Source organism: Myotis yumanensis, unplaced genomic scaffold, assembly GCF_028538775.1.
Source record: "Myotis yumanensis isolate MYYU_CA2020_CCGP unplaced genomic scaffold, mMyoYum1.0.hap1 SCAF_5, whole genome shotgun sequence".
Lineage (NCBI taxonomy): Eukaryota > Metazoa > Chordata > Mammalia > Chiroptera > Vespertilionidae > Myotis > Myotis yumanensis.
In genome coordinates this window covers 94,131,938-94,151,917 of record NW_027223756.1, presented here as the reverse complement: position 1 = coordinate 94,151,917, position 19,980 = coordinate 94,131,938, and the positions used below count along the sequence as shown (strand labels likewise).

At 60.1% G+C, this 19,980-nt stretch overlaps 1 protein-coding gene across 2 annotated transcripts; it reads right to left on the bottom strand.

Annotated features, from left to right (window-relative positions):
* Positions 1–4,412: 4,412 nt before the first annotated feature.
* On the bottom strand, positions 4,413–16,769 carry PDLIM2 (PDZ and LIM domain 2). Of its 2 annotated transcripts, XM_070416580.1 has the most exons (10): positions 16,602–16,769; positions 15,078–15,172; positions 14,256–14,407; positions 12,148–12,217; positions 11,888–12,039; positions 11,652–11,730; positions 7,856–7,938; positions 7,554–7,699; positions 5,964–6,081; positions 4,413–4,952 (listed from the first exon to the last, which is right to left on the bottom strand). In XM_070416580.1, exons 2-10 carry the CDS (start codon positions 15,168–15,170, stop codon positions 4,775–4,777), a joined length of 1,071 nt encoding a protein of 356 aa, XP_070272681.1. In that variant the 5' UTR covers positions 15,171–15,172; positions 16,602–16,769; the 3' UTR covers positions 4,413–4,774. The 2 variants fall into 2 exon arrangements, with proteins under 2 accessions (XP_070272681.1, XP_070272682.1); XM_070416581.1 differs by lacking the exons at positions 5,964–6,081; positions 16,602–16,769 and having other exon boundaries at positions 4,779–4,952.
* Positions 16,770–19,980: the final 3,211 nt, after the last annotated feature.

Below are 19,980 nucleotides of genomic sequence, written 5' to 3'. Positions count from 1 at the left end.
CTGGTTCCCTCCTACCCTTTCTCAAACACCCTACGCAGGAGCCTTCATCAGGGAACCAACTACAAGAGTCTAACTTTATAAGATCAAGAAACAGGCCTCCAGCCAAGCCCAGGGAAGGAGGAATGATGGCCAAGTGCTTGAATTACTGACCATGCTTAATGCCTGGTTTTCAGCCAGACAAGCCCTCCCCGACTGGCCATGGGTCCCCTGGGTTGCCCCCTCCCGCCCTATCATCGCCCTATTCCTCTTTTTTTTTTTTTAATATATTTTATTGATTTTTTACAGAGAGGAAGGGAGAGGGATAAAGAGTTAGAAACATCAATCAGCTGCCTCCTGCTCACCTCCTACTGGGGATGTGGCCGCAACCAAGGTACATGCCCTTGACTGGAATCGAATCCGGGACTCTTCAGTCCACAGGACGATGCTCTATCCACTGAGCCAAACAGGTTAGGGCAGGGGTGGGCAAACTTTTTGACTCGAGGGCCACAATGGGTTCTTAAACTGGACCGGAGGGCCGGAACAAAAGCATGGATGGAGTGTTTGTGTGAACTAATATAAATTCAAAGTAAACATCATTACATAAAAGGGTACAGTCTTTTTTTTTTTTTTTTTTAGTTTTATTCATTTCAAATGGGCCGGATCCGGCCCGCGGGCCGTAGTTTGCTCACGGCTGGGTTAGGGCCTTATTCCTCTTTCTCATACAGAGAGGGAAACAGACCACTGGTCCTGGCAGGAACTGCTTTATGCAAATCAAACAGCATGTGTGGTACCAGCCTTGCCAGACCCCAGACTGCCCTCCCGGTAGGAGGTTAGGAGGGCTAGCTGGTCAGTCAGGTGGCTCCTCCCTCCAAAGTGAGAGGGTGGGAAGAAAGGAGGGAAACTTCGCCAGAGCTCACCCTGAACTTGGAGAATGTGGGGCCACATTCCAAGCAACAGTCTCCTCGGTGACTCGAGGGCAGGAATGCGTCTGGAACAGGAAGCCAGCCAGCAGGAATGCAAGGCCTCAGCACAAGGCTCTGTGTGGCCTCAAAAGAACACGCCCCCCCTCCCCCCCCGCCCGGCCCCCAATGTACACTCCACTCCAGACCATGCGGGTATGCCATGCCCTCATGGTGCTCATGGTGATGGGGATGCCTTGATGTGTGTGTGTTGGGGGGTGGGGGGGTTTACACGTCCCTCCCATCTGCCTTCTGCTACCCTGACTGGCAGCCCCAGGCCCCCACATGACCACCTCCAGGGTCTCTCCTTCACCCTGACCACTCTGAGTGATGCTTAAAGGCAGGGGAGAGGCAGCACAGCCACCCCATCCCTGCCCACCTGAGGGGTGAGCAGCTATCTCGAGTTCCTGTGACAGGTGGTGGCCAGAGCAGAGTCACCCCTCAGGCTGAGGCCGGAGGGGTGTGACTGCCCCTTCACCTCCATGGGGAAGTCCCAGCTTCACGTCTCCTGCAAACTCAGCACTGAGCAAGGCCCTGAGGGACCATGGGCAATGCTAAGCACCTGGAGGCAGCTCCTGCCACAGGAGATGGCGGGGAGCCGTGGGGGCCTCCTCTGTGGCCTGGAAGGCTGCCTCTGGTGGTGGAGGGGCAGGAGCACCCCCACCCCTGGACAAGCCAGAAACCGGGAGTCTGGCTCTGGGTTCCTTCCCTGGCCCTCTCCCCTTACCAGCTAGGAGTCCTCCCACCAGGTACTCATCCTCCCTGTCCTCAGTTTCTTCACCTAGAGACGAGGATGGTAACAGTACCTCCCCAGCTGGGAGGGTTAGACCTAAAGCACTGAACACTCCCTGGCACCTTAGAGCATGTAGCTGTGGAACTTTGGGAAAGTCTCCCACTGAAGGGGGCGGTATTAGATACTCTCCCAGGCCACTCCTAACTCCCATCCGTCCTCATTTCTGAAGCGATTCCCCCAAATGCAGAAAAATCGAAGGCGGGCACTGCACTGGGAAAACTGCAGTTGCATAATCGGGTGGTCTCCCCCACCCCGTGTCTGGCCAACCCCAGCCTTCTCTGCTGACCCACGGGTCTGGCTAGTTACTCCATCTTCCACAGACGTTTTCTCCCAAGCTCAGGCTGGTGTGTGGCCACAGAGAGTTCTGGAACTGCAACCCTGCAGCCCCTGGAGGCAGAGCTGGCTGCCCCTGGAGGGAGAGCTGGCTGCCACAACTAAAGAGGTAGATTTTAGCTTGAACCCATCCAGCCTTTAAAGGCATTCAACCACTCCCAGGCATGCCCATTGGCAAGGGTCTCCCCTCCCAAGAACACCGCTGGCCCAGCAAGGTCTGTTCCAGACAAGGATCTCGCCGAGTTACTGTTGCAGCCCACCTGTTCCAACTTGTCACTTCCCTGCTTACAATTTTCCAAGTGTTCCAAGAGCCGCAAGGTGAAGTTGAAACCATTTCTCCTGGCATTCAAGGTTCCCGTCTCCCTTTACAGCAGCGGTTCTCAACCTGTGGGTCGCGACCCCGTTGGCGGTCGAACGACCCTTTCACAGGGGTTGCCTAAGACCATCCTGCATATCAGATATTTACATTACGATTCATAACAGTAGCAACATTACAGTTATGAAGTAGCAACAAAAATAATCTTATGGTTGGGTCACCACATGAGGAACTGCTTTACAGCCTTACTCAGTATCCCCTTCAGCCACTGAGCATTCCCCTTGCCCTCGCCCCCGTCACTCGGCATTTCTCTCCTCCACCCGTCCAAGTCCTGTCATCCTTTCACACGGACAGTCCCTGCACACGGACGGCCCCTGCTCTGCACTCACAGGGGCCGCCTGTGTGTTCCACATCAGCTCTAAAGCACTTGTCGTCACGCCGCATAATTTCATTCATGCCGCTCAATTGCTGCCACTTGACTGTTATCTTCAGGAAAGCAAGAAAAATGCTAGATCTTTCTATATTCCCACTTTGCCGGAACCCAGGTATTTCCAGAGGGGTGAATTACCCTTCTGAGTGTTCTCTCTGCCACGGCTACACTGGACACTAGGTGGCGCCCAGGTGGGTATCCCATTTCAGACCAGACCTCCTCTTGAGCCACAGAAAGCCTTGATCTTTCCTGTGAATATAAAGGCAGCGATCCAGGTAAAAGTTGAGACAATTATACCAAGGTGTAAATTCTATCAACAGGTGCCTGAGGAGGCAACACAGTCTCTGCCAAGATTCCTTCCAAAAGGAGCCAGATAGCGCCCAGCACCCTCTGAAGCCCAGCTTTGATCTTTTCAGTGAAAATAGAGCTGAGGCTGCGCCCATCCCTCCGGCTGACTTGGGGGCAGGGTGAGTCTGAAGCACCCAGCAGCACCCGTGCGCCTTTCTGAAATGTCCTCTGGGATTAGATCAAGGCAGAGGGGGAGGGCAGTCAGTCACGCCAAGAATCTGGCAGGGACCACTGTCCCCCGCCTCAAACATAATACCTGCCTCAAACATGCTGGCAGTGGCCATGCACTTTATAGGTACTGCCAGGGGAAGGGGTGGCAGACCAACCCTGGCTTGGAGGTGAGGCCTTGGTGGGTGGTGGTCCCTCAGGGTGGGGGCTCTGCTGGGTTGTCGCCTCCAGGCAAGGCTAGCCTGCAGCCTTGTCCCAAAGTGGTTCTGGTGATTATATTTCTCCAATGGCTGCAGACAGCCTTAGAGAATTCAGGAGGTACTTTGGATCGTGCCCCTCTCTGCCCATCCTCTGGGTAAGTCAGCAGGACTGGCAGTCTCCACAGCAAAGGGCACAGAGAGCACCAGCCCAGCCAGTGGTGGCAGAGCAGGGGACGGCACGAAGACAGGCATGGCAGAATGGGCCTGGGGCTGCCTCCTGTGCCTCTGCTGCCCACCCTCCAGCATCCCTTCCCCTCCCCAGGCTCCCAGGGAGAAACCCATTCCTGTAAACCACCAGGGACCATCTGGTAAAACAGGCATCTTTACAAAGGGGTCCAGGAAGAGCAGGACCCCCAGCTTCATCAGCTGGTAGGGCAAGGGGTGAAGGGAGGAGAAATCCTACCTAATAAAAGGGCAATATGCAAATTAACCACCACTCCATGACAAATATGGCTGTGCCCATAGTGGCCGGGATGGGACACTGGCAGCATCACCTCAGCAACGCGAGCCCAGAATCCGCGCCCAGGCCACTTGGAGGAAGGGGAAGGGCTTCTGGCCAGAGGCCTGGGTGCAGGACGCTGGGCTTGCCTCGCCCCTGGTGACATGAGCGCAGTGTCCCCGCCCCAGCCACACAGAGGGGAGGGGCCCCAACTGCACAAAGGGAGGGGAGGGGCCTTGGGCCATAGGCCAGGGGTGAGGGACGCTGGCGTCATTGCAGGCCGGGCTGAGGGACCCCCCCACTGTGCAGGAATTTCATGCACTGGGCCTCTAGTATGTGAATAAAGCCTTTGCTCTCAGCAGTAGGGAGAAGCCAGGGAGGAGAGGACAGGAAGGAGGGGCAGCTCCTTTATTTTGTCCCCGTATATATATTTATTGAACTTTGTACCATGAATACCTCTAGCCTGTGACCCTCCCATCTCCTAGATACTAATCTCCACAGCCCAGCCTGCCTAACCCCTGCTGCTCAATGGTGACAGATGCAATGTCCACCTCAGAGATTGGTGCAGAGGCTGCCCAGCAGGGGGAAGTGAGAGTATCTAGCAAAAGCCTGGGAAGGTAAGACAGGCCCCAGCCGCCGGCCTCACCCAGTGAGGGGGAAGGGGCCCATCACCCACCATCGCCCTTCCATGCCAACTTGTTATTGGCATGGCCCTGGCGCGGAGGTGCCCGCAGAGTCCGGAGGTGTGCTCAGGCCTGGGAGGTGAGGGCTTTAGGCGCTGAATATCGCTGGCGGGCATGCTTCTCGCAGTACAGCTCATCCCCCACCCAAAAGTGCCCACGCATCTTCAGGTTCAGCCCGCAGTCCGCGCAGGTGTAGCAGCCAGGGTGGCGGTACCTCCCCTCCTGGATGCGCACGGCCTGGTTCCTGAGGGAGGAGGGTCGGAAAGCCATTCGTTAGCCTGGAGGGTGGAAAACCGGAGCCGGGCGTGATGCTCCCCAGAGCCCAGAGGCAGGACCTGGGAAGATCCCCAAATCTGACTCTTCACCCCCCATGCCTGCCCTCAGGAATCTCACTTCAACAGCCCCCAGCCCCAGAACCCTAATAATAATAATAATTATAATAATAATAATAAAGCCATTCCTCCCCCACAAAAAGCAGGTAAACTCCATCCTGTATCTCCTGGGTTGTTAATGGAGCAGTGGTTCTCAATGTGTGGTCCCAGGTGCCAGGACCACAGCATCGCATCGTCTGGGGACAAGCTGGCAAGGCAGCTCTGGGGCCAGGGCCCTGCTGAAGAGGAAACTGAGGTGCAGGCCCAGCAGCGTTGCCACAAGCCCAGGGCCCTGGGCTGCTCTTTGACATGGGACACAGTCCTCTGTCAGTGCAGCAGTGTGGGCTCTCCCATTCTGCAGATGGAACACTGAGGCCCAGGGAGCGGAAGGGATTCACCCAGCGTGAGTCATCTGCCCCTCCACACTGTGCACGGAACAACTTTTTCCAGGGGAGCCTTTCAGCAATTTTCCAGAGAACGTGGCTGCACTGCGATGCCACCCACTGAGAACAATGAACCTGCCTCTGGAAACTTCATCCTGTTCCAACGGAGGTACAGGAGGGGTGAGAACAAGGTTTCCCAGGAGGAGGCTCCTCGTCTAGAGGCAGATCTCCAGAGACTGGGAGATCATGCAGATAAACCAAACGCAGTAGCACGTCTTCCTCCACCTCCACCGGGACGGGGACAGAAATCAGGGAGGAGGGAGAACAGCAGGACAAAGCCAGCCGGGCCTCCTGCAAAGGCTGACAGTGACCCACAGAATGTCTGACAGCTCCACTTGTCACTGTGCCCTCCAGGGCCCCTGACGGGTTGTTCTGTGCAGCCCCCCCTGGAAAGCACCCTGTGCCCTGCCCCCACCCTGCCTCCCAGGCGGCCAGACTCACGCAATGCTGGTGCTGCACTTCTCACACGTGTGGAGCTTGGGCGGGGTGGCCGGGGCCCTGGGGGTGGGCAAGGAGGACTGGGGGCTCAGGGAGCTGGGCAGGAAGGCAGGTGTGCCACCTGGGAGGAGTGAGGGCAGACAGACACATCAGAGCTGGCCCACCGCAGCGGCAGGCTGTGTTTACGCGCACTCCGCCTGCTCCAACACGCCGCCAGGACTCACACTTACAGGCGGGCCTCTGGGGTGGCACCAGGCGTGAGCGAGCGTGGGGAGTGGAGGAAGGAAGCGATCCGGCAAGATCCCTGGCTGAGGCTGGGCAAGTGCAGGAAGCACACGGGAGGCTGCCTGCCCAAGCCAAGGAGCAAGCTGGGAGTGCCTGCGCGGTGCCTGACCCAGCAGGCCGAGCAGACGGCTCCCTTCGTGCAGCCCAGTCGTGATGATGTTAATGGGCAGTAATAATGGGTGATAACCTTTGTACAGTTTTCAAAGGGCTCTTATGTTCATTATTGCCTCTGAGCTTTGGACCTCCCTCAGGTGAAGCACAGATATTACAAGGGAGTGACAGTCCCCATTTGCAGCTGATGCCACGGAGACTCCAGTGTGATGTCACCACCCATCTGCCTCTCCCTCCAGGGGCCCGCCAAGGCCTCAGGGTCACACTGGACAAAACTGGCTCCACCCCAACTCCTGCCTCTGTGCACACCCCTAGGAACCAGACATCAGAGTTGGAAACAGCCACCGGGTTTTAGTGATCCTGCCACTCACATACCTCTCCTGCCCGGCCCATCCTCGCGCTCCCTGATGCCACTGCCCAGGCCAGGCCTCCCCATCTCTCCCCTGAAGCAGGACAGTGGTCCCTCCACAGGAACGCCTGCAGCAGCCTCCGGTTCCTGGGAGCTGGGCGGGCCTGGCAGCCCCAATAAACAGAGCTCCTCATGGACAGACATGGGCCCTGACCACCTTTCGTCTCCACACTCTGCACAGGCCGGTCCACGGGGGTGGGGGGGCACAGGCAACGTTAGGCAGGAGCCCGGATCGCCTGAACTGCTGCCTTCGGCATCGCAGGCGCCGCCTGCATTAATTATCTAACTGGCCCTCCTGGGTTAGGCCACTCCGAAGCCTGGCACTCGAGGCCTCACAGCCAGGGCCACCTCCCTGCTGCCAGGCCGCTGTCCTCTGCTCCCACAGCCAAGAGCTCGTGGCTGCCGGCCTCCACATTCCGCAGCCGGCCTGCCACCGTCTGAAGGCTGCTTGATAAAGGCTTCATCTTTCTTCAAGGACCACATCAAATCCCTCTTCCTCCATGAAGCCCTCCCTGGAGACCCCACCACCCCCCTCAGTTGTTCCCTTGGCAGTTTCCTGATCCCAGCTGGACCTCTGAGGGCACCCTGGCAACCCCCGACTGCAAGCTCCTTCAATGCAGGACCTGTGGTCTCAGTGCCCCTGGGTGCCTGCCCCCTGGGGAGCACTTAGGAATCACTAGGCCAATAAGCTGTCCACCCAGGGCCCAGGGGTGTCCTGGGGAACCTACTTCCCCTCCAGAACCACTGCCACCACCCTGCCCCACTGCCGCCGCCACCCCGGGCCTCACCTCTCTCCTCGGCCTCCAGGGCTTCCTGCAAGAGTTTGAAGGAGCTGGACTGCCGGGGGGCCACCCGCCCCTCACGATTCTCCTGCAGCATCTTGAAGACCTCCGAGTCCTCTCGCAGGAGTTGGCTTCCCCTCTCCGAATCCATACTGTGGGGATGGGAGGCAGCCAGGAGTGAGGTCCGGTCCGGGTGTCAGGACGAGCTGCCTGGACTTAGAGAGGCAGGGACCCCTCCATCCCTCTCTAGGAAGCCAGTCCCTCCTAGTCCTCCGAGATCCCACCCTCCCTCCAAGGCTCGCTGGTACCTGAGTCTGGGGCTGGAGGGCTGGGGGCCCGGGGAAGGCGGCAGCACCAGCACTGCCGAGTCGCCAGCGAGGCCGAGGCCAGCCTGTGGGAAGGAGAGGCACCAGGGGAGGAGTCAGCGCTGGAGCCTTCGGCCAGCACACCCAGCGGGCGGCCAAGGCCGGCTATTCCCAGGCCCAACACCAGAGGGCCCCCCTCCCTGTCCCCCTCCATGGGAACCCGACCAGGTCACCGGCCACTGTTCCTGTGCGCCCCGAGGGGAGGGAGGCAGCACCCAGCTATGGAGGTGTGAGGGCTCTGCAAGGGGACTGGGCGGGAGGGGCAGGATAAAGATAGGGGGTGACAACCAGCTAAATTCAGACAAAAAGCAAATTCCTCTGTTATCTCGGGCCATGTGTTTGGAAAGATGTTGCATGTTGGGGCCTGTCTGCTCTGACAGAACAAACGAAGAAGCCAGCCCTCTGCCCCGAGGAAAAGGCAACATAAAGGGGAGGAGGGAAGAGGCCAAGCCCCCTCTGGGAGTCGGGGCTGGAGCTGCACAAAGGACCTCTCACCCACCGCGCTGGTTCCCTTCTAGGAGGGCCAGGGTCTGGGCCCACCGGCCTCTCCAGGCCGCCCTGGGAGGTCTGGTCCTGCCCCGAGCAGCCTTGGGGAGCCAGGATGGTTCTGGGCCCACAGCACAGCAACAGTGCCCTCTCCCTCCCCCGTGTGCACCGTCCATCTCCGGCTCTTACACCTGCTCTCCACGTGGGCATCTCCCTTCCACCTCCGCTGTTCCGCTCCCGCTCCGCCCCGTCCCCATGGAAAGGAGAGCCTGAGGCCCCAGGCAGCCATGCTAGGGCAGTTTCCTGGAAAGCCAAATCCCCTCCGTTTTAAAATTTAAAGTCAGGAATGAATTATGGGGCTGAGTGGAAAACCTGTATGAGTTCCTAAGCTAAAGGGGAAACATCAGAGTCTTGAGAAGACAGCCCCAGACCCTCTCCCTGCCTCTCCCACCAGCCCGCATTCCTCTGCTCGCAGCCTCTGTGGGCAAGCCTTCCACAGTGAGGAGACTCAGCTCAGAAGGGCAGCAGCTGGGATCGGAGGCAGGGCTGGGAGTCCACAGCCCAGAACCTGGTGCCCAGCTGGTGCCAGGTGGTCGACAGAGGACGGTGAGAAAATGTCCTCAGGAATGATGTCCAGCACCAGCTAGTGACTCAAGAATGATGTCCCATCTCGCTGTCCCAGACAGGCTGGCACATGCCCTACTGGGGTGGGGGTGGGGGGACGGGACACTGGGCAGTGGGAGGGCTGAAATCCGGCCCCCGTTCCTTCAAAAGCCAAGCCCTCGTGCCAGCCAGAGGGAGAGGTGCTGTTCTCACTTCACATCTGCTCTCCAAGGCTTCTGCCTCCCGGAAGGGCAACCCCCCCGTTTCCAGACGGGCACCTAAGGGCTGGTGGCGTCCTGAGCTTGGCCCAGCGGGGCCTCGGCCTGCTCAGGAGCCAGCAGCCAAGCCGCAGCCACAGCAGACAGTCACCTCCACCCCTCCTCCCTCCAGACCAGCACACCTGGTGGAGAGGCACCCAACTCCCTCCCTCAGAGCCACCCGCCTTCCTCTTCTCCCTTCCTCTGTCAGCTCAGGAAGGACACCTGTCTCCACAGAGGCAACCTTTCCCCTCCAATAGAACACCTGCTCATCTGCCACCAGGAGCCATGTGTGGCCAACACCTCCCAAAATGTGTTCTGGGTAACACAGGAGACAAATACTAGTAAGTGAGTGGCAGGGCAGAAGCGTAGCCATCAGCTTAGGAAATTAAATGTGCTTCTCTCTCCTAGGACTCTAGTGCTTTAAGATGCACAGTGACACCACGAGGGAGCTAAGGGACTCTGTGACTCCCACACCACCTGATTTGTTTCACTTGTCGACCAGAATGCAAACTTAGTTGGGTTAGGAATTTCTGTTTTTCCGCCACTGCTTCCCCAGAGCCCAGAACCGTGCTTGACACCCTGCAGCTGCTCGCTAAGTATTTGCTGAAGGAATGACAGGGGCCTCAGGTCAGAGAGAGAGGAAGGGGGCTCATCCAAGGTTACACAATAGATGTGGGACTAGCCATCCTGCCACCTCTCCCTGCCACCCTGCCCAGGGCTCCTCCCTACATGACTGGGGCCACTGGGGAGGTCCTCAGATCTTCCCATGCATCGGACCCCCGAGGGCTCCTTAAAACAGATTGGTGCCCCACCCCCTGCCTGTGTCTGACTCAGTAGGTCTAGGCTGGAGCCTGAGGATTTTCACTTCTAACAAGTTCCAAGGTGCTGCTGCTGGTTTGAGAACCACTCCTTGTACCACCCAAATGCCCCCTTTGCCAGGGTTGGGGGCACCACAGGAAGGAGGCCAGGATGGACCCACCCTCTCCAGCCATGGCCTAGGACAGTGGTTGGCAAACTGCGGCTCGGCAAACCACGGCTCGCGAGCCACATGCAGCTCTTTGGCCCCTTGAGTGTGGTTCTTCCACAAAATACTAGCTCTTCCACAAAATACCGACTTCTGTGCATGAGCCATGAAGTTTCAATCGCACTGTACGTGCGCACCCGCACGTGGTATTTTGTGGAAGAGCCACACTCAAGGGGCCAAAGAGTCGCATGTGGCTCGCGAGCTGCGGTTTGCCGACCACGGGCCTAGGATAAGCTTGTTCCACTGCTCATCCGCTTCTAACCTAAACCCCCACCGGGTCCCACCTCCCGACCCTCCAGCAAAACCCCTGACAAAGCCTTCTGAGGCCACCCTAGTCCACACTCATCTCCCGCTCCAAGAAGGCCTCCTGCTTTTCTAATTAAGACCATACTGTTTAGTGCTTAATTGTTCCAAAGTTGTTTCGCATGTTTGTCTTATCTCCACAGCTACATTTAGAACTGTTTGAGGGATCTCACGGAACACATCATTATGCCCACAGGCCTTGCGGGCCACTGGGCAGGCCCACAGCCGGTTGCCTGGGACCCCGATGCAGCCCCCACAGGACCCCCTTCCTTCTCCAGAGCCCCCAGTCTCTAGTACCCTCCCCTCACCACCCCCAAGGCTCTGCTTTCTGGAATGCAGATCAACCAGAGTTCGGATTCCAGCAGCTGGGCCTCATCCCCTTCACCCCAAAGGCTGGACATGCCCCCCCAACTCTGCCCCCGGCAGCTGTGGCCCAGAGCAGTTGGCTGCCTCACTCCCTCACCTCTGCACCTGGCCCTTAGAGATGAGAAACACCACCAAGGGGGGTTGGGCTGTCACTAGTGGACAGTGGAACCTGGGGTGGGGGGGCCCCCAGGAAGGAAGGCAGGGTGGGGCAGACAGACAACGGGCCAAGTGCAACTTCAGGCAGAACCACAGTCCCACTGGTGGTTCCCTGGGCTGAGCCCGAGGAAAAAGAAGGGTTTGGGGTGGTGGAGGGGGGCAGGCATGGGGCTGGAATGGGGAGGAATGTGTGCAAGGGATGCAGCCAGAGCCAAAGGGAACCATCCCAACAACAGCAGCAAAACTATGTCAGTCGCAGCCCAAGAGAAACACTCAAGAAGGGAGGAAGCCGGCAGGAGGCAGGGAGGCGGCAGCGAGTGGGAGTGAGGTGGTGGGAGGCCACCTGGACCAGTGGGGCAGGGCCAGAGCAGCCAACGTGACCCACCAGCAGATAGGATGACCTCCTGGCTGGAGAGAGGGAGTGTCTGCTGCCAGGAGACAGAGGCCCGCTGCCCAGGTGGGATCAGCCACCTGCAGCCCCATAGGCACCACTGACAACCAGTGGGCCTGGGAGGCTCTCCCCGCCCCCCAGGACCCTCACCTGGCGGCGTCCGGGGTGGCTTCCATAGGACAGGCGGTCAGCAGCAGTGAATCCTGGGCTGTGTGCCAGGCTCTGGGAACTGAATGAGAGAAATGCACAGTGTGTGTGCCAAGCCCTCCCCCATCCAGACTGCCCCAGGGAAACAGAGGGTGCCCCCGTGTCCCCTGAACACAGCTATTGAGACCGAGAGGCCTGGCCTGGGCCTGGCAGCGGGGATGCCCACTCCCTGCACTCACCTTCGGCTCATCACCGCCTCCCCAGCAAGGGCATGCGGGCTGGTGGGGGCCTGGGTGGAGAAGGGGCTGCATGGCTGGGGGCTGAGGGAGGCTGGGCTGGAACAGGAGGACCGGAGGGAGGACTGGCTGTCAGTGTGTGTTCTCACTGAGCCCTGTGGAGACAGGACCCTGAAGAGCGGTCTGCCCACCCCCGGGGCCCTGTCCCTCAGGCCTCCCCTCACTTCCGGTGCTGGGGCTCCAGGCTAAAGGCACCAGCCTACCTGGAAACGTGTGGCCAGCACCTCCATGGTGCTTTCCCCGTTGGTCTGCCCAGGAGAGGCGGCCCGGGACCTGAGGAGAGGACAGAGAAGGGGTGTCAGAGGGGTCCTGGACCCTGCTTAGCTGGTAGGGGCTGGGGATTTCAGCTGCCCCCACACCAGGTTCTCAAGAGGAGTAAAATGTCCAAAGCGTTCAGACAGTGGTTTGTCAACTTGCAACTTGGCCAAATTCAAAATCAATAACTACAGTCGTCAGCCACCGTTATTCCTTAAAGGACAGTTTAGCACCAAAAAGTAGAAAGGAATAATTTCAGCAAAAACTTCCATAAATTCCATTTTATTTAAAAAACTCCTCATACTACCAGTATGCCCCCCCCCTTTTTTTTTCATTTTATCCAAACTTTGTCTCTGATCAGCATCAGTTTGACAGATCAATTTGCGGAGAGACTGCTGATTTCATAAAGTAACCCTACATCTTTGCCCAGCGAGCACCTGACACCCAGAGAGGAAGAGCTGCCCGAAGTCCTAAAGCCCAATAAGTGGCTGGGCCAGCTGCCCACTGTCCCCACCCAGAGGCCTGTCCCTCACAGCTCGGCCACTGTGGCTGCCTTTGAGAGAGTCAGTCCTGGTCCCTTCCACAGGCTCCTCCTCCATCAAACAAGGGTGGAGCTGTCCCCCTTCCCGCCAGGCAGGCAGCTGCAGGACCTGGAGACCAGCTCCCAGGCCAATCACCAAGGCAGCCAGCCAGAGGGCTCCCCCTCCCGCCCCCCCAGGACTGTCCTCCAAAGCTCTTTCCTATAGAGCCAGCTGGAGCCTTAGAGACGCCATTGAGGGCTGAGAGCTGGCCGAGGAAAAGCGCCTGCCAGGACCCATCTCCACTGCACCGTTCCTGATGAGGCCACTTCTAGAGAGGTCAGCAGGAACCTCAGTCACCACACACCACGTCAGCCGCAGCCTCAGCCTCTCGGGCAGGGGGTGGGGGGTACGCTGTGAAGTCAGAGTGAGGGGAGCTTGGGTTGAGGCTCTAGCCCAGAGCACTGCTTCCTGCCACAGGGCTCTGAGTGCCTAAAAGGTCATGGGGGGTGGGGAGGGGGGTGTTCAGGGAGGATTAAGAGGGGGCTGGGCAAAAAAAACAAAAAAAGGAGAAACAGGGAACCTTGACCTGCCCAACATGGAGCTGGAGGCCTGGGGGTACTCAGCCAGGCTCACCTCCCTGAGGAAGTGATGGTGTCAGCAGCTCCCTGCCCCTCCCCCGCCCCACTCTGCAGCCTCTTGTAGATTTTGGTCCCCTTCCCAGATGCCATGAGGTACTCCCCATCCTCCTCCTCTAGGTCCCACTCCTGCAACACTCCTGGGCCAGAGGAGCAAGAAGGAGTCACTGAAGGGGCTGGGGCTGCCCAGGGCATTGTGGGAGCCAGTTTCTACAGCCTGTGGGTGGGAGGACCAGGAGAGGGCATAGAGTCAGGGCCCAGGGAGAGCCTAGCAGGGCAGAGAGGAAGAACCTGACTCAGATTCAAGGCCCTCCCAAAGGGCTCTCCTGGCTGGGAGAATCTCCCAGGATTCCTTTCCTGTGACTCACCAAGATGCCCCACCCTGGGGAACCACCTGTCCCCTCCCCCGCCCCCATCCAGGGCTCCAGGCTGCAAACCCCACTAGCCAGAAATCAGCCTTCACCAGCAAGGCCTTGAGAACCAATGGAGGGAGGGTCTGGAGGGCGGGGGGGAGTGAACCACCAAACTCCTCACCTCCCTCCCCGAAGCCCTACCTGAACAAAGGTCATGCCCTCTTGGAGGCAGAGGCCCCGGAGACCCAGCCTAAGGCACACCTTTCCCTCTTCAACCCACTTCATGCCCACGCCCTGTAGCCCGCACACTTGGTAACCAGTCAAACCCGGGCATCCAGGTGGCTGATGCCAGCCTGCCCTACCTGTGGCTACATGCCCAGCCAGGCACAGGGACACCCCTCGGCCCACCCAGCTGAAGGCCTGCAGGCCAGGAGCCTGGGACCTTCTCAGGATGAGCTGAAAAGGCAGGTGGGGGAGGGCAGCCCCAGCCCTGTGCTGGCCGAGGGGAGAGGAATGCTGGTGGGCCCAGCAGATGCGGAGAGCCTACCGGTCCAGCTGCAGCCGCAGCGGCGAGGGGCTCTGGCGGATCTTGCTCTGGGCCTCCGCGTGGAGCATGCCCTGGGCATCCTCCCCATTGATGGCCACAATGATGTCACCGGGCCGGAGGTCAGCAGCCTGGGCTTTGCCCCGCTCCGTTACCTGTAGGGGATGAGGTTCAGGCAGTCTGAGGTACCCCTGCTCACAGTGGTGACAGGCAGGGAGGGAGGGGGGGGATTCCCTCTGTCCTGCCCAAGAAACACAGAAGCTGGTTTGAACCAGGCTGGCCCATGTCCCCCTTTACTACCTCTCTCCCTGCCCTTCGGTATCTGCCCAGCTAGTCAGCTAGTGCCCTCGAAGCTGGAGCGGCAGCCCCTGTCTCCAAAGAGTATGTGATGACGGAATTTCAGGAACTGTGCTTGGAGATACTCCCAGACAGAGCCCTGCCAGTGCAAACGGCGACGTGCTGGTGACTGCCTGCCCGCACACCGGCCCCCTGTGTGAATGCTGCCCGCCCGGCCTGGGTCAAGGTGAAACTGCCAAGAACTGAGGGGCTCCTGTTCTCATAACCACCTGAAAGGGCTACCAGCAGGTATGGGGCTGGCAACCAGCAGGTCCCTTGGCCCAGCTCCCTTTCACTACCCAGAAGCCTGCTCCTGACCTGGCGACCACATCCCAGTGGCAACAGGGTCCCAGCCCTCCCTGGACCAGCACTCCCAGAAGCAGACCTCTGGTTCCAGAACAAAAAAGAAAAGGTGTCTGTGGGGACCAGGTAAACAGAGCCAACCCTAACTATGGGGATGCCTCTTGCTCTCCCAGAGCCGGCCCTTACCTTGGTCACCATGATGGGCGTGTGGAAATCCCTGCCCCCAGTGATGCGGAAGCCCCAGGGCGCTGGCCCCATGACGTCCACAGTCAGCGCCATGCCTGAGGAAGAGGATGGAGAGGTGGAGCCTAATCCCATCCCCCAAGGACAGTATGGGGGGGGGGGGGGGCGCCGGGAAGAGAGAGGCAAAAGGGAGGAGAGGAGATGACAGGCCCAGGAGCAGCCCGCCAGGGGCCGGGCCTGGGGGTGGAGGAAATGACCAACTCCCTCCCTCACCCTCCAGTTGCACTTCTCCCCACCCTGGGAAGCCATGACTCCAGTTCCCCTTCACTGTGCTCAGCAGAGCAGCTCCCTGGGGGCAGGCGTCTGGAGTTTGCTGGGGAACTGGTGGGCAGGGGCCAGCAGGTGGTAGGCGATGTCAGCATTTCCTCCTCTCCCCTCCTCCACACCCGGGCTAAGCCCCACTAGTGCTTGCTTCCGGTCCCCAAAACCCACAGCACAAGGTACTTCCTCCCGCTCTGGGGGAGGGCAGCGCTGTGGGAACAGGGTGACAGCAAGGAAGCGAGTGGTACCACCAGCGTGTTCCAGGTGAGGCAAGGTCTTCAGAGCAGCCTCGGGCCACCTGCGGGCCCTCAGCGATGTGGTCCGGCTAGGCAAGCCTGGGCTTCCCACCCCCTCCAGGGGCCTGATGCCCTCTGAACAGCCCCAAAGAAGGATAAACTCATCCGCCAAGCTGGGCACAGCCACGCCCTGGTGCTGGCCAGCAGGGTGAGCGGACTGATGCTACCTGTGAGCTAGGGCCGCAGGCTTCCCATCCACTGCCCCCTCCGCTGGGCGAGGGCGTGTCCTTGCAGACCGGGCCCTTGTAGGATTTCCGGAGCCTGTAGGTCTGGAGTCAGGAGCCAACCCAGACAGAAAGCTGCAGTGCCCGACTGGGGCACCACCCTGCCCAGCACCCACCCTGGAGCTGCCCCTGGGGAGGCCCGGAGACTGCAAGAGCTGCCCACATCTCTCCAAGGGCACTGGGGCCACCTCCCCGCGTCAAGGGGCCCGTGGGGCGCGCGCCCTGGCCATTGGGCAGCCTGCCCTCTTCCTGGCCCTGTGGCTTCCTCTTTGCCCAGGCTGAGCTTCGGTCCCTCCCCAGGACCCTGGCCGGCGCAGGCCGCTAGCACGCCCTGGTTCCCGGACCTTTGAGCCGGCCAGTGGACTCCGCGCCAGGCGCAGCCGGGAGGTACCCAGCCCGTCCGCCCGGCTCGCCCAGTTCCGGCGCCCTCTGCGCTCTGAAACCCAAGTACCCGCGGGCCGGGGGCTGGAGGACCAGCGCCCCGGACAAGGAAGCCCAGCCAGCGGGGGGCGGCGGGGGGGCTTCCGCGAGGCGAGGCTCCGGAGAGGGGCTGGGGGCGCAGGAAAGGCCCGGGCGCGGAGGGGCGCCCAGGGCGCGGGCGCGCGGAGCCCCGAGAGGCCGGAGTCAGGAGGCCGCGGGCCGCGCGGACCGGGCGCAGGTGGGCGCGCTCCTCTGGCCCCGCTCACCTGTCGGTCTGGGCGGCCGAGTCCAGGAGGCGAGGGAGGGTGGGCGAGGAGACACCGCAGCTCCCGCTGCCGCCGCCGCCGCCTGCCCGGCTCTGGGCAGAGCAGCCCGGGGCTCCGGGACCTGCCTCCGCCCATGTGATCCCGGGGCCGCCCCTGCCGCCGCCCCGGCCGGGGAAGCCGCCTCCTCCACGCAGCCCGGCCCCAGCGCTGCCGTCTGGTCCGCGCCCCGCTGGAGGGGTCGGGGGGCGGGGGGAGGGTGACTCTCCCTAGAGCAGCTGGAGAGGCTGCGCCTGTCCTCCCCGAGGTGCGGCTGCCCCTCCCTTCCCCCCAGCAGGGGAGTCGTTCTGGTGGCGGCGACTGGTAACCCTCCCGGGCCGGCTGCCCCGCCCCCTTTAAAGGGCCTGAGGGCCGGGGCGGGGGAGGGCCGGCCACTCCGTCTGCGGTCCGCCGGCCCTTCCGCCCGCTTCAGGATCCCACGCCGGTGCAGATGCGGCCCGACACCCACAGATCCCAAACGGGCCGCTCCGCCCCCTTCCCGAAGCCAGAGCCCGCGAGGGGCAGCGGCGCAAAGCTTCCCGCTGGAGATGCCGGGCAACCTGCTCCGCGCTGGGAGGCTGCCGGGGTCCAGGAGGAGATGAAGAGACTCCGACGGAGGGCACCCGCACCCTCCTGGGCTATGCATGTCCCTCTGTCTTCTGGGCGGATGCCTTTTCCATTCCTACTGCCCTCACTCTCTTGCTGTCCTGCCTGGCGCTGGCCAGCCCCAACAACCCCATTGGCCCTCGCCCCCCACGCACTAGCCCTCTGCCAACTCCCTGGAACCCAGCCTCCAGGGAGCAGGAGAGGACAGCCAAGGAGAGCCCCCAGGCACCAGCTCAGAACCATCTGGCAAATGGTTCCCCAGAAGTCATACCTGGCAATCCTCCTCCTGGGCACCTCAGGGCCCCCCCAGAGCTGATTCCATCTCCCGTTGGTCTGCACTTTGCACTTTCTCTGACAGGCTGGTCTGTTTTCAGGGGGGAGCACACCTGTGGGCACAGCTGTAACTTATCTGCTCATGTAGTCATTCCCTCCCAGTTCCCTTTGCAAGGAGTGCCCTCACCCCCTCTCACCAACCTATGCCCTGGGTCTCTGGCTCCCTGCACACACAGCCCAGCTGCCTCCAGCCTGCTACCTCCCCTGTCCTTAGCTTCCCACAGCCTCTGTCCCCAGTGTGGGTAAGCCACTCTCCCACAAACTGGTCCCATGCCTAGTGGTGTGCGTGCTTGACCTGATGCACCTGTCCAATCCCCCACCTAGGCCGGAAGCTCTGAGGAGCAGAAAGCTAGAGGCAGTGCCAACACAGCCTTGGGGTCACACAGACCTCACCTTAAATGCCAGGTCTGCCTCTACTAGCTGTGTGACCTTGGGCAATTTCCTCAGCTCCTCCAGGCCTCAGTTTCCCCATCTGTGAAACGGGACAGTGCATAGTTGTACAGATTGTCCTCCCATATAAAGCTGCCTACACACCGTCTCCTCAGAGGACAGGCTGGGTTTTTGTTTGGTTCACTGTTCCATTCCCAGAGCCTAGCACAGCAGTCATCCTTCCCAGTAGGGCATTGGATAAATATTTGAATGAATATTGTTTTGATGATTGAATGGATTCATCTGTTTTACACCTTTGGGTGCTCCTGACTTTGCCTTGGACAGTCTCTAGACACATGGACAGGTTCACCTGCAGGATCTCTGCTCTGAGGGTTCTGCATTCACAAAACTCTCAAGACAAAGACAAAGTCGCAGGGCATGACCCCTGAACAGAAGGGACTACAGCTCTGCTCCAAGCAACTCTATGCCTCTGGGCACCTCACCTAATGGGAGCAGCGGCCCCAGGGGCCCAAGGTCCTTTTTGGCTCTGGCCCCTCAGGTCCCCCTCCCCCCTTAGGCCTCTGACCCTCTCTTACCCTCCCCCCTCGGGCCAGATCAAGGCACCTGAGTGGTCATCATCCATCAGGGATCTCCTGGCAGGAAGCCCAGGGGCCTAGGGTTGGTTTGCTGCCAAGGTTTCAGGTCCCCATCAAAGAGAGGGAGTGGATTTGGTTTCTGCCCCAGGTAAAGGCAGGCAGGCTCAACCCTGATACCTTACTGAGGGCATCAGGGAATGCAAAGGAGCTGGGACAGGGATCAGGAACAAGCGAGTGGGATCCCGGAGAATGCTCATGTTATGGGACAGGGTGGACCTGTCCACTGAGAACAGACCATGGTGAAGACTGGGACGGCCAGAGTGGCTGCAGGAGGACACGCAGGTCTTGTTCTTCCAGCTGCTGTTTAACCACCACCGGGCCCAGCCCCTCCCAGGCTCAAGGAACCAGCCAGGGCCAGGCCACAGCCCTGTCATTCACAGGCCTCACCCACCTGCCTTGACTCAACGGGTCCCACCACCGCTTCCCACCCACTAGGGTGGGGGCACTTTAAGCAACAGGCCTGGACGACAGGATTGCAGAAAGAATATAAGAGGCCCGGCCCGGGACCGCCCTGCACAAGTCCTTGACCTCCTATGTGACCTTCCTTCTTCATAGGCCTCTAGACAAGGAATGCCCGGTTGACTCGGTGCAGACAGATGGCAACAGTCATGAACCTGACTTCAGCATTTTATAATGATGTGACCCAGACAACTGAATTTCTCTCCTCCTGGGGAGTCAAACCTGCCTGCTGGGACGCTCACAGCAGATAGCGGGTACGTATCTGCTCAGCTCCCAGCACGGCCAGGAATGGTGCTTTCCTCCCCTGGCAGGGCAGCCGAGCCCAGACCGTGCCACCCGTCACCCCACAGGAACCACCACGCCCTAGGACTCTGAAACCTTGGGCGAGAAGTCGCTTTGGCTAGCTGTGGCCCACCCCTCCCAGCTTCCCACCATCGATTGCTCAAAACCCCAAGCCGAGCCTGAAGAGGAAAGTAAACACACACGCAGGGCTCTGGTGTGGAGTGGAGCGCACAGAAGGAAAACATTAGGAGCAGAGAGCAGTTAGACGTGTCATCCAGTCCAGCAACCCCACGCTGGCTCCAGAATCAAAACAGCCTGCACACAAGGCCACATCCGGCTCCCATCTCTGGTTTCTCCCCACAATCAGGCCCCACCCTGGTCCCCGTGACGTTGGTGTTCTCTCTCCCTCTCTGCCCTGCTTGTCAGACAGCTGCCTAGTCCTGGGGGCTGCTCAGTGCCGCCTGAGACCTGAGGCCCTAGATCTTAGAGATAATCATGCTGCTTTTCCAGCCTCCCCTACTCCCCCCCCAACACACACACTCACATCCCACCTGATTCAGCACAACCCCGAAGAATGAATTCCCACAATCCAGCCCTCTCTCACCATCACCACCCAAAAGGAGTGCAAGGCAAGGTCC